Genomic DNA, 14,678 nt, shown 5'->3' with positions numbered 1-14,678 from the left:
GTTCCCCTCAAATACTTCCTTGATTATATCCTTTTCATAAAGAAATCAAAATAATTAATATTTACTACTAGTGGTTTCTAATTTACAGGAAGTCCTGGTAAACTTTGTTCACATGCAGGTCCTTGAAGTGATACTGCTTCGTGTAGTTCTCCTAGCTTGGCTTTCATCCAGGCTGTTAGGTGAAATTAGGCCCAGAAAATAGGATTATTACATCCCAAGGGAAATGACTGATAAGCAGCAGATGATTGCTCATCTCCTGGCTCCTTGCTGGTGTTGAGGTGTTGCTAGTTACAAAGCCAATTTGTTAACAATTAGTACTCATTAGAATCATTTCCTGTTACCGATTCTAAACATTTGACAAAGCACTTTTAGGAAATTGGACCCCCAAAAGTAGCTATCCATAAGAGTTGAGCAATTAAAAGTCTTCAGGATCCAATGTAATTCCTAACCAGAGTCATCAGTTTCCAAGTAATTATTTTTGCTTTGAAACCCACCTGCTATCCTGTCCAGTTTAAAGATGTGCTGGTACAAGGACATACTTCTTAATTAGCAGAGGTTGTAGATAACTCAGTATAGAAACAAAAGGAATTTTCTTTTATTATTATTATCTGCTTTAGCTATTTGTATATCTTTAAGGGACAAAAAAAATGCCAGCTTGCAATACAATATATATATTGTGAGTGTGTGAAATTAAATGCATTACTTCTATTATCTAAGTATCTAAGCTTAGTTTTTATTTCTGTGTTCACCTTTGTATTTTATGAACTCTAAATATAGACTCATAAATGGAGTCATTGTGCATTACATTAGAATTTAAATATTACCAGTGTCAGCTTTCTGAAATATTATATATGACTTTAATAAAATTAGCATAAATACTATATGCATTTGAAATTTTTCTCAGAAAGGGCATTGTATTTATCTAATTTTTAAATATAGATCTGCATGTATTATAAGGCTGCAAATTTATAGTCAATGGCTATACTCTATATCTAATTAAAATATTTATTATCTGTACAAGTATATCTACTGATACTTGCTTAAATGTTCTTTATTTAGACTAAGAAAATATGCCTTATTTCCTCCCTCTTAAGTAATGGTCTTTACATGTGAACTATTCAGTTATTTTTGTAGGATTAGAATTAAGATTCTGAATGACACCCCCATCTTCTTTTCCTCACCCACATCACTCCCCAAATTTTCCTTTGCCTCTATGTTTATTTTATAAATTTAAATAATTGCTCCTTTTCATCTTCCCCTACACTTAATAATGCTAAAAATATTTTTTCTAATTGTGGCAAAATATGAAGGTGTGAATTAAGTATAATATTTCTGTTTCTGAATTTCTTATTCCCATATTAAAAGCTTACGTCAATGGAGAAATTAAGTGTATGTTCTTTGAAATGCCCTAAGCTCAACCCCTCTATCCTTAATAAACAGAGATGGTATTGACACAAGTGAATTTTGTTTAACCACACTACATTTGCTTCTTAATTAGTGAATATTCATCTGTCATCAGCAGCAGCTATGACACCCCTCCCTGCTAACATGTTCTGTCATAAATAATCAATGAGGCACTATTAATATTCATGAGCTGGAATCTGTGTAGTCATGTGCACTGATGCAGAGACAGGGGGAGTGTTGCCATGAACTGACTGGAAACTCTGTGTGTGTATCCGTGAGTGCAAGATACTTAGAGAAAGCGAAGAAGAGCATGCTGCTACACACACCCTGGCTTGTGCTTCCAGCTAACAGCGGTTTGTCTGTGTTTCTGGACTGAAGTGACTGATGAAAAACAGTAGTCAAGTCTGGAGGGTGATTCCCTTTCAGTTCACTTGCCTTTCAGTTCTGGGGAAATTAGAAGATTTGCTCTCTCTCTCTGCTTCTTAGAATGGGCTGCAATTTGTGCACTTTTCAGAAAAGAGAGGAACACTACAAACTGCTGTATGAAGTTTCCCAGGTGAGTGCAGGGTCTGTTACCAGCAACTAAACAGCCAGGCTTTGTGTTTGTCTGAAAAATGGTCAATGAACTATGGCTAGCTTTATTTTTTCTTTCTGTAGATTTCAGAATTAAGGGCAGACTTGCTAGCTGGGGGCTTTTTATTTTGGTTTGGGGTGGCAGTTTTCAGCTTCCTTGCCACTCCCCCTTCAGATGACTTCCTGTGGGATTCTTTTTAACATTTTTTTGTATCTACTGCCAAGATGTCAATCAAGTAAAAGGAGTAACACTGAGATTCATGTCTGTAATATTTTGAAACCCCTCTTTCATTTTGGAATAATGTTGACATTTGAAAATCAAATGTATCATTGCATAAATATTGGGATATTTATATAATATATTATATAATAATAGGTCTGTGAGCTCAGTTATTTTGAATAGACAGGAAAAGTTTCTTGCCAAATCTTGTTAGTCAGAGGAATTATTTGATTAATTTGGAATTTGTGCTTTGGTTTAAGAGGAAGACCTGGTATATTTGTATTTTATGCAAAAAGTACTTGCTCTGTCTTGGCTTAAAAAAGGGAGATAAAGGAATTTTCTTTTCACTTGTACTTGGATTCTTTTTATAATTTTGTGTCTGTTTTAGCACTCAAAATTAATTTCAAAAGCTTAGTACAATATTTGTATTGTAATAAAAAGGGAAAAACTGTGTCCCTTTTCAGATGTCTCTTTAATGTATATCTGAGGGCTTTTTAGAATAAAAATAAGATAATGATATTCCAAGCCTTCAGAGTTTTCACAGAATTCTATTAATTCACCCTTTTATTTAGGCAGGATTCTCTGGGAGTATATGAAGTCCAAATTTCTTGTCTGGCAAAATAAAGTTTATTTCTCCCTTCCGGTTTGTCCCAGATGTGACATGCTACTACTTTTGTTTTTAGATGATATTGCTGATGAAAGACAATGTTTGGGATGTTGGCGGTCTATGGGCCCAGCAGTAGCCAAGTGCCCACTGCCTACTGGTTCCCTCAGACTTCCCCCTGACGTGATTCATTTCACAGTGGGCTAATTACAAAGTGGATTTGCTACACATGAAACAGCCTCCTCAGTTGCAATGTTAATGCACATTTTCATGGTAATGTGATCAGAGGCTCATTAGCCAGTTTCCAAAATGATCCTCTGCATTAATTAAATATAAAAATGACTCCTTTATCACATAGAGAGGAAAAAGAAGATTAACATTGTTAATTACACCAGGGGCAATACCTTTTGCTTTGTTTTTTTGTTTGTTTTTTGTTTTTTTAACTATAAACTTGCAAACCCAGGCTGGAATCATCTTCATTCCTAGATAAGCTTTCATTTGCTTCGACTCATGAAAACAGACTCTAGGTGGAACACTTCCCTTTAGTTTGGTTTGTTGGAGTTTGAGTTCTACTATTGTTTTTCTTTAGGTGGTGGAGGAGCAGGGGAGTGGATTAATCAATCTATTATTTCTCTGAATCACTAAATTGACATAAAAGTATAATATGAAGAAAGTGGTAGGTGGCATCCTCCCTGATTATGAATGGGTTAAGCTATTTATCTTCTGCTAAGAAATCAAGCCAGATTTCTGCATCCAGAAAGGATGACTGTGTTTGTTAAGGAGCCTTTGTTATAGGATTTTAAAGTGCTCGTCTGTGAGTTTTGCTTTTAAGTGCTTCCTAAATCTTGAGAAAATAGATAAGTCATACTCTCTATGGCCTCCACCTGTATTCCTTCATATATTTATTTTATTTTCTCTTCTCCTGAGTTGCAGTACTTATGATCTTTAATAAAGGGGGTGAAAATGAAGTATTAGCTTCCATTTAACTGGCTTTTATTAGATAAGTTAAAACTCCAGCTTAAAGATCTTGTGTGTGTTTTCCAAGGGGAGCCCTCCTACAGTTTGTCCCTAGCTTTGTGCTCTATTTTATTGAGTTAATGGAATAGATAAGATATCAAAGGAAACCAGTGATAGGCTCATATAATACACTGGAGCCCCGTGTGGTGCTGCAAACTAGTTTCTATTTTTGTTTGGAGCAGTGGCAGCCCAGAGCACACGTGAGAGTGAATATGTTCTTAACCAGGTGTTCGTGAGGGTACACATGGCTGCCCCCAGAATAGAGGATACTATTTACAAAAGTGACTGGGGATTGGAAACGATATATATTAAAAGCGAATTAGCTCACACAAATATCAACACCTGATGGTCCAAATCATATGTATTTATTTAGAGACTTGTAATTCTTAAATCACCTGATTTTATTGTTCCTTTTGTTATTATTTCTTAAAAGCTAAGGCAAATTAAAGTTTATCAGGGGTGTGAAAATTTAAGACTAGCCATGAATACTACATATATGAACAAAACAATTATTTCTCTGTAATAGAGTCATTATGACATTGAACTTTTCCCCATTTTCTCTGTATAATTCTAGATTTTGCTGTCTGATAACATGGGCCACATAGAATTCAGTTTCAGATTTGTAACCACAGTAAACAAAAATAAATGTGCTCACTGAGGTGTCTAGTGAAACAACCAGAATAATGTACATAGGTGTGAAGTGCGGTCAAGTTTAAATTTGGTTAATGTTTTTTGCTCAAACAGAGAAGCTAGGACTTTCAGCAGACAGAAGAAAGGAAATGCTGCCTCAAGAAAATTATTTTCATCTGAAGTTGGGCCAGTCCGGCTTCAGTACGGAAAGGGATCCAAGAAACTAGGGTTTGTGTAGATCTAGTAACCTTCACACCAAGTAATTTTCAGGCGTCTATTAACTTTATATGTGTCAGGGACACAATTGTTATCTGCAGTGATTTATTCAAAGTAGGTTATTTATTAACTGATTAAGAATTAATAACTGGCCAATTTGAACAATGCCATTCTATTGACACAGAATAAATTGCCTGTTGTGTATTAATCTGACTGAATAGACAGTTGGACCAAGAGAGCCACAGTAGCTTGTTAGACATTTATGACCTAAAAACAGATTTATCTCTGAGGGAGATTTTATGGTAATACCTAACTTTGTTGAGTTCTTAGTTTAACTTTTCATACATAAATTAAATGTAACTTTTTGATTGATTAAATAATGCAGATTATCAATGGAATGTTTATTGGTATTGAATAATGTGAACGTGGGAGCAAATACTGACTGGTTTGGCGCAACTAGAGGCCTCCCCCATGCACCCATGGAGTACTCTCATAAGCTGAAACAGAACCGGATGGACAGTTACAACAGTTACGGTGGTAACAGCAGCTAACACTGAGCACTTCCTTTAGTCTAGGCACTGTGCTGGGCACTACATTGTAGAACAAATGAGACAAACATATTTCTCATTTATTCTACAATGAGTTCTTTAATCTTGTATAATCTCCCTTCTCTGGTGACTGTCCCATATTCCTCAGAAATTTGTTTCATACCATGTAAACCCAACTTATAATGTCAACCTCTTTATGCAAATATCATCCTTTCCCCCATATTCCTTAGTGCTAGTGAAAGTCTCACCATACTTCTTGCTATCAGTGAAACTCAAAAATACTGAATTAAAATAGGCACTTCCTTATCCACACTGAACTTCTGGCTATTTTATTTCTACACATTCTGCTGCATCAATTCCTGCCTTCCCACAATCACAATTCTTTTTATTAACTGTCTGTGACATCATGGTAACAACTTTTCCATTTAGAATTTGTCAATGTGTCAGTCTACTCTGATTGCGTTGCTAAACCCATATTTCTAGAAAGTATGCAGTGGCTCCCAATTAATATACAATGAAGTAAATCTTCTCATTCCAATATATTCAAGGACCTCCTAAACTGGCACTAGATTCCTTTCTGGCTTTCTCTTTCACTGATCTTCCCCTCAATACAATTTATAATCTATCTAGACCAATGATTTTACTTTTCTCTCCAAGTTGATATCCAGACTTAGACCCTTGTAACTTAGTTCTCTTCTTTCAGCCTCTGTGGATGCCCTCTACATCCCACCACTATCTGTCTTCTTCCATCACTAGCTATTCAAATCCTGCCCCTTTGGCTTTAATATCTCCTTGGGCAGAGAGCTTTTTGGAGTTATTATTATTTTTTTTAATCTGTATCTTCCCACCTTGGAACTCTCATAGCATTTTGCTTACACTATTTTGAGTTTCTTTCTTTTTTATATGTTCTTCTGTCTGGTATTATAGCAAAGTATGTGTAACTGACTTGTGTGTTGCTGGAATGCAGGTCAGGGGCTTGACTGTCCTTTAACCCCCACGCTGCCAGCAGACACTCACTGAGTTCCACCGTGCTGCCCTGAATGACCACAGCCTCTCCCCATCGACAGCTTTGATTGCCTGATATGTGCCTAGTACTCATCTTTGCCATGACGGGATTCAAAGACAGATGTGGCAGTCCTTGCTTTTGAGAACCACACACTATGGCAGTAGAAGAAAGACACAAAGCAGAGAATTTTCACATGGTGTGATAAGTGAATATGTTGAATTGAGAGATGTTGGCAGACTTCTAGAGGAGTGCACAGGGACTCAACAGGGAGGATTGGAGGTTTGGAAGAGGGTGATGATAAGGGAGAGGAAATCAAAGAAATGGAAGGGTAAAGAAGTCCATGGAGGTGGCAAACAAGTGCTGGGTGTGAATGGACCTGGAGTAGGGAGCTACAAGGGATGAGTGTTACTTAAACCTCAAGTGGCAGGAAGGCTTCAGACCATGGCCTGAGATGTGGGCAAGACCAGACTTTGGAGAGTGTCCCATGTCCCAGGATTTTGTCTGTTGGTTTGTTTTTAAAGAGGGAGAATTCACTCTGATAGCAGTTCAGAGTGTAGACTTGGCTGTGGTGTATGTCTGGGGACATTGGGCTTGAATATTGCAGCAAGACTTCAAGGGAGACTAATTTGGAGGCTGTTGCAAAGAGTTAGATAGTGCAAGAAATCATTTAAAAAACAAGGACAGGAATGAGGCACTGAGAAGGTAAATTAGATTTCTGGCTTGTGAGACCAAGGAAGTATTCTGAAATTTATAGAAAGAATGAATAAGAGAAGAAGTAAGTTCTGGGAAGAGGAGAGAAGGCCATTGATTTCACCATGAGCTGTCCAAGAAATGCTTGCGGACAGTGAATATTCAAAGTAAAAACGGTATATATGTGTTTGGTGGATGATATCAACCAAAAAGATCTGAAAAGTGAAGAGAAAAACTGAACAGTGAGGAGAATTGTGAACCAAGGACATAAAATTAAGGAACACAAAAAGGAGAAGAAAGAAAAGGTGATAAAGTGAAATTGCTATAGTGTGAGAATGAAGACCAGCAGAAAGTTGTGGCAGAAGCCAAGCAGAGAGGGTATTTTAAAAAGAGTGGTCAACATTGTCAAACTGGTTAAGAACTGCAGTGTCTTTGGATTTGAAAATATGTGGTGTGCTACCTGGGTGCCTCTTCAGGAAGCATTTGCTGTCCCAGCTGCTAAAAGTGCTGTCAACCCCTCAGGGACTATCTTACCTGCATAGAGTCCCTCACCCAAGGTTATTCCTCTCTCAGAACTCAACCCCTACAATGACAGATGGGATGCAAGTATACATGAGCCTGGGCACCTCGGCCTGAACTGGATTCTGAAAGGCAACTCCAGTTCCAGAGCTCCCTGCAGCTGTTGTTGAGCCTGCATCCTAGTTTGGTTCACCTTCTGCCCAATTCTGCTTCCTTCTTCTCCTCCCTTCCACAAGAGGAATGCTCCTTAGAAAGCACCTTTCCCACTAAATTCTGTTTCTTGTTAGCTTCCTGGAGAACCTAACCTGGAGAGAGGTCAGTGGTGACAATTACAGAGCATCTTAATACAGAAATGTGGACAAAATTCAGAAAGTGGATTTTGGAATTTTTCAAGAGGACTATTTCTGAAGAGTGATAGTGAAAAATTCTTGCACAACAGGCAATCACTATTTTGTATATTCATTTTATATGGATAGATTTTTACATGATGAATTTTCACAAGCCATTTATTAGGTATTCAATCAATACTATTAAATGATTGGTTATGGTGGTGGTTTGGTCACTCAGTTGTGTCTGACTCTTGTGATCCAGTGGACTGTAGCCCACTGAGCATCTCTGTCCATGGGATTTCCCAGGCAAGAATACTGGAGTAGGTTGCCATTTCCTTCTCCAGGGGATCTTCCTGACCCAGGGATCAAACCTATGTCTCCTGCATTGCAAGGTCATTCTTTATCATTGAGCCACCAAAAAACCATTCAATGATTAAGAAAAAACAAAACAAAACAAAACAGTGTAGGGCCTCTTGTTGAGTACCTAGTGATTTAACTCTTTTTTATTAAATGATTAAGAAAAATGAAAAAAATTTAAATCACTAGGTACTCAACAAGGGGCCCTAAACTGTGGACCTATGAAGGATTCTGTTCTTGAAAAGTTTATAATTCATGAAGGAAAGCTGATCAGTTTGCCCAGAACAGGCTCTGTCTCAGTCACTGTTTTCTGTTAGTCCATCTTGGGCATACACCATCAGAATTTTAGGTATTATTCTTTTCTTAAAATTTTTATAGAGTATAGTTGATTTACAACTTTATGTTAATTTCAGATGTGCAGCAAAGTGACTCAGTTATACATATCCATATATCCACTATTTTCTTATATTCTTTCCCCAAATAGGCCATTACAGAATATTGAGCAGAGTTCCCTGTGCTATATATCAGGTTCTTATTAGTTATCTATTTTATATATAGTAGTGTATATACATCAGTCCCAGTCTCCCAATTTATCCCTTCCCATTTTATCCCCAGTAATCATGTTTGTTTTCTACATCTGTGACTCTACTTCTGTTTTGTAAATAAGTTAATTTATATACTTTTAAAAGATTCTGCATATAAGCAATATCATACAATATTTGTCTTTCCGTGTCTGACATTTCACTAAGTATGATAATCTCTTAGCCTGTCCATGTTGCTGTAAATGGCATTATTTCATTCACTTTTGGCTGAGTAATATTCCATTGTATATTTATAACGCATCTTCTTTATCCATTCCTCTGTCAATGGACATTAGGTTGCTTCCATGTCCTGGCTATTGTAAATAGTGCTGCAATGAATGCTGGGGTTCATGTACCTTTTCAAATTATGGTTTTCTCTGGGCATATGCCCAGGAGTGAGATTGCTGAGTCATATGGTAACTCTATTTTTAATTTTTTAAGGAACCTCCATACTGTTTTCCATAGTGGCTGTACCAATTTACATTCTTGCCAATAGTACAGGAGGGTCACCTCTTCTTATGCACTCAAGCATTTTTTGTTTATAGATTTTTTGATGATGACCATTCTGATTGGTATAGGGTGATACCTCATCATAGTTTTGATTTGCAATTAGTGATGTAGAGCATCTTTTTGTGTGCTTTTTGGCCACCTGTACGTCTTCTTTGGGGAAATGTCTATTTAGATTTTCTGCCCCATTCTTTTATTGGGTTTATTTTTTATATTGAGTTGTGTGAGCTCTTTGTATATTTTAGAGATTAAGCCCTTGCCAGTTGCTTGGTTGCAAATATTTTCTCATATTCTGATGACTTCCTTTTTGTTTTGTTTATGGTTTCCTTTGCTTTGCAAAAGCTTTCAAGTTTAATTAGATTCCATTTGTTTATTTTTATTTTTATTTTTACTACTCTAGGAGGTGGATCAAAAAAGATCTTGCTGTGAATTATGTCAAAGTGTTCCGCCAATATTTTTCTCTAAGAGTTTTATAGTGTCTGGCATTACACTTAAGTCTTTAATCCATTTTGAGTTTATTTTTGTGTGGTGTTAGGGAGTGTTCTGATTTCATTCTTTTACATGTACCTGTCCAGTTTTCCTAGCTCCAGTTGTTTAAGGAACTATCTTTTTTCCATTGTATATTCTTGCCTCCCTTGTCATAGAGTAGGAGACCGTAGGTTAGTGGCTTCATCTCTGGTCTATCTATCCTATTCCATTGATTTGTATTACTGATTTGATTACCGTAGTTTGCAGTGTAGTCTCAAGTCAGGGAGTCCGATTCCTCCAGCTCCCTTTTTCTTTCTTAAGACTGCTTTGGCTAGTCAAGGTCTTTTATATTTTCATACAAATTGTAAAATTTTTCTTCTAATTGTGTGAAAAATGCCATTGGTAATTTGATAGTGATTACATTGAATCTGTAGATTCCGTTGAGTAGTATAGTCCAAGAACATGGTTTATCTCTCCATGAAAGTTTGTGTCAACTTTCTTTTATCAGTATCTTGGTTTTCTGAGTACAGGTCTTTTGCTTTCTTAGGTAGGCTTATCCCAGGTGTTATTCTTAATAGATGAATTCTTGTGATTCATGAGGATTCAGGTATCACTCACTGGGTGGTAATTTTGTTTTCAGATTTAGAATTTTAAGTAATTTAAGTGCAACAGTGATTTTCATATACAATGCAACATTTCCCAAAGTCGTCTATATAACCTGTCAAAGTCGTCTATATAACCTGTCATAGTTCTGTCTCATTTCTAGTTGAATTCATTTCTTCTCTCCTAATTATTTCACTCCCAATGTGGAATAACAGGTTTTAAAAATTATTATAAATAGTTCATTGTTTCTTTCAACAAAAAGTTTAAAAGGGAGTAGCCCCATATTCTCCTGTGTTTCAACATATAACATCCAATTGCTAATTTGTGCCATTTTGTAACAAGCTGTAAATCCTACTTCATGGTTGTTTGAGTCCTAGTAAAGAATACCACCTATTTCTCCTTTTACACAACACAGCTTTTTAGAAATACTGTGGGCAATTTTTATAAACTTGCTCTCATCTCCATTGTTGTTGTTCAGTGGCTAAGTTGTGTCTGACTCTTTGCAACCCCATGAACGCCAGTTTTCCCTGTTCTCTATCTCCTAGAGCTTGCTCAAATTCATGGCCATTGAGTTGATGATGTCATCCAACCATCTCATCCTCTGTTGCCCACTTCTCCTCTCCTCAATCTTTCCCAGCATCAGGATGATGGGAAATCATCTAATGAGTTGGCTCTTTGCATCAGGTGCTCAAAGTATATTATTGAAAGTAACTCAAAGTATTGAATTATTCAATTCAGCATCACTCCTTCTATTGAATATTTAGGGTTGATTTCCTTTAGGATTGACTGATTTGATCTCCTTCCTGTCCAAGGGACTCTCAAGAGTCTTCTCCAGCACCCCAGTTGAAAAGCATCAATTCTCCAGTGCTCAGCCTGCTTTATGGTCCAACTCTCATATCCGTACATGACTACAGGAAAAACCATAGCTTTGACTATATGGACCTTTGTTGGCAAGGTGATGTCTCTGCTTTTTAATGTGCTAAGTTTGCAATAGCTTTTCTTCCAAGAAGCAAGCGTCTTTTAATTTCACGGCTGCAGTCACTAGCTGCGATGATTTTGGAGCCCAAGAAAATAAAATCTGTCAATGGTTCTACTTTTTCTCCATCTATTTACCATGAAGTGATGGGACTGGATGCCGGATGCCATGATCTTAGTTTTTTGAATGTTGAGTTTTAAGCCAGCCTTTTCACTTTCCTCTTTCACCCTCATCAAGAGGCTCTTTAATTCCTCTTTGCTTTCTGCCATTAGTGTGGTATCATCTGCATATCTGAGGTTGTTGATATTTCTCTGGGCAATCTTGATTCCAGCTTGTGATTCATCCAGCCTGGTATTTTGCATGATGCACTTGGCATATAAATTAAATAAATAGTGTGGAAATATACAGCCTTGATGTACCCCTTTCCTAATTTTGAACCAGTCCATTGTTCTGTATCTGGTTCTAACTGTTGCTTCTTGTCCTGCCTACAGGTTTCTTAGGAAACAGGTAAGGTGGTCTGGTATTTCCATCTTTAAGAATTTTCCACAGTTTGTTATGATCCACATAGTCATAGGCTTTAGTGTAGTCAATGAAGCAGAAGTAGATTTTTTTTTTAATTCCCCTACTTTTTCTATGATCCAGCAGATGTTGGCAATTCCATCTCTGGTTCCATCTCAGTGGATATTAGATTTTTCTGAACTAAGCTTTTACTTCCAAACATCTTAAGGGTCTGTACCATGTACCTTAATTTTAAAATTAAAGTTAAAAAATTTAAACTATTTTCAAGTGTGTATGAACAAAAAGAATTGCTAAGTATGGTTTAAAAATAATAAATCCACAGATTAAGGACCACTCTTTTAATCAGTGATATTATTATTTTCCTATAATTAAATTATGGTAAAATTCAGATATTAATGCTTTTGAAGTAAAGAAAAGCTTGGGAAAGACTGTTTCTCTTTGAATAACCACAAATAATTACACTGTACTTGCTTTGTGCTCAGTACGGTGCTAGACAGCAACAGAGAGTGTAAAATAAGCATTATCTAAGAAGCCAGTCTTCAAGGTGTGTGTTGTTGTTGTTGTTGTATTGTTGTCATTCAGTCACTAAGTTGTGTCCTACTCTTTGTGACCCCATGGACTGCAGTACACCAGGCTCCTCTGTCCTCCACTATCACCCAGAGTCTGCTCAAATTCATGTCCATTGAGTCAGTGATGCTATCTAACTACCTCATCCCTGCTGCCTTCTCTCTTTCTATTATAAAGCAATTAGAAGACAAATGTGGAAATGTACAACCTTAACCTTATCCTATATGGGTAAGAATAATCAAAGGGTCTTCATATAGCAGCCTAACTAATGGTGGTTCTTATTTAGAATGACCTAGATTAGGAGCCTAGGATCATTTTTAAATTCAGCATAATTATTGTATATCCAGTCAGTCTATGTAATATGTTGGTGCCCAGGATTCACTGTAAAAGCAAAGTCATAAAATATGACTAATAGGACCCACATAGGGGAAATAGGATAAACAGTCTCACCAAAGTAGGATATGGGATGAGGATGGTTGCATATTTTGATCTCTCTGCAAAAATGAATGAACTTGGTGACATCATCACTGCAGGATTCCATAACACTTAAATATGTGATCAAATAGAGTCTCTGAAATAAATTTAAATGATAGAACATGTGTAAGTATTGTTTGCTTGGCACTTTATTTAAAGGAGCACTGTCATGCTAAGTTGATCCTCAGTGGATAGATTTTTGCCATTCACTCCTTAAGTGTGCTCTGTTTCCTTAGAGGCTCATTTTTTTGTTTGCTTGTTTGTATGAAGTTGGTTCTGCCTTTGCAATTGTGAACCTCAGTGTTAAGACAACATGGAAAATAGTGAAAATGTTTGACTCTGTTCACAGCTGAGGTATAATTAACTGATGAGTACTTGCTAAATGCCTAAGAAAGAATAGAGGCTATGGAATCAAGCAGGAGCACCACTTATGTCCTCTCTGACTGTGAATTAGTTACTTAATTTCATTGAGCCTTTGTTTAATTGATGAATATCAATCTTGAAGTGTTCTATTGAAGATTAAATGAGATCATATATTTAAATTACACATTACAGGGATGCTATAAATTGTAAATTTTGAGGTTATGATCTCAAAAGTTTTAGTGACCTTGTGAGTTAGGTAATATGGTCCCCATTTTGCAAATGAGAAAGCTGAGGCACAACGTAATCATGTGACAAATTCATATTGTCAGCAAGTAGAATACCTGAAATTCAAATCAGGATTTGCCTAATGCCAAAGTCCATGTTCATTTTATTATAAATATCAAATCCTTTACCCTTTGAGCTTTCCATATTTATCCACTTAAAAGTGAAAGTGAAAGTCAGGCCTAAATACTAGAGTGAGTAGCCTTTCCCTTCTCCAGGGGATCTTCCCAACCCAGGGATTGAACCAGGTCTCCCACATTGCAGGAGGATTCTGTACCAGCTGAGTCACAAGGGAAGCCCTTTATCCAGTGAACTGATCCATAAACACTGAGCTCCTGGTACATAGTAGGTCCTCAACAAATGTCTGATAAAGAAAGAAAGAAGAAATGGCAGGGGGGAGGAAAGGATGAAGAAAGGGAGATAATAGATGCTATTTATATTTCCCCTCAGAAGGTTCTACAGAGATGCCCTTTTCAGTACAAGGAAAAGAAGCAGGTCCTCTGTATTACCACTCTCCCATCAGTTTTAATAGCTTAAATCAAACTGTCTCAACTATGAAGCCCATCAGCATGGGAAAGTGATTTGACACTCCGCATATTAGGGCTTGAAAGCCTTTCCCAAATTTTCCCATAAATCTGTGCCTAGCATGAACAATCCTTCACAATCTCCTGTCTTTCTTCATACATTCCCAATAGCCCAAATTTTCACCAAACCAAACTATAATTTCCTATTTGAAAGCAACATGACTTTTCTCATCTGTTTGCCTTTCAGTGAAATGTACCTTTTTGCCTAGTGTGGTTTTTATACCCTGTACACATAAAAATTCTAATCCCTTGTTACTCAATTCCAGGCTTATCATTTGGGAAGTCTTCTCTGAACAAAATACAGGATATACTGCTCTTCTCAAAATTCATCCAAAATTTGAAAGATGGTTCTGTATTTGTGTTTAGTTTTTCTGCATCTCTGCATTTCTACCATATCACACGGTGCCTGGCTTGGAAGGTATTTAATACAAATCAAGTCACAGAATAGGAGTGGGGACATAGCTACAAATGCATTCACAAAAGAAACCTAATTTTACTATTGTCTCCAGAATTCACTGAGGTCTCTTTCAAAATAAGATGATTTAAGAAACTACAAAATTGTTATTTTCTTGATTTTGAAGATATCTGTTTTGTAATATTGTTACTCTCAAGGCTCATTATCAAATTTAAGGAAAACTGGG

At 36.7% G+C, this 14,678-nt stretch overlaps 1 protein-coding gene across 2 annotated transcripts in view; it reads left to right on the top strand.

Moving 5' to 3' along the window:
* The window catches only part of PDZRN4 (PDZ domain containing ring finger 4), a 428,685-nt gene that overhangs the window by 270,700 nt on the left and 143,307 nt on the right, over window positions 1–14,678 (top strand). Inside the window, exon 1 of one of the 2 annotated variants that reach the window (XM_061416435.1) lies at window positions 1,612–1,960. The exons of the other annotated variant lie outside the window; for it this stretch is intronic. Coding sequence (XP_061272419.1) covers window positions 1,892–1,960 — 69 coding nt within the window. The 5' untranslated portion in view covers window positions 1,612–1,891. Of the gene's footprint in view, window positions 1–1,611; window positions 1,961–14,678 lie in introns of those variants that run through there. 2 annotated transcript variants of the gene reach the window in all.

Source organism: Bos javanicus, chromosome 5 (genome assembly GCF_032452875.1).
Source record: "Bos javanicus breed banteng chromosome 5, ARS-OSU_banteng_1.0, whole genome shotgun sequence".
Taxonomy (NCBI): Eukaryota; Metazoa; Chordata; class Mammalia; order Artiodactyla; family Bovidae; genus Bos; species Bos javanicus.
The sequence above is the reverse complement of the archived record's forward strand: the minus strand, read 5'-3'. Positions and strand labels throughout refer to the sequence as shown.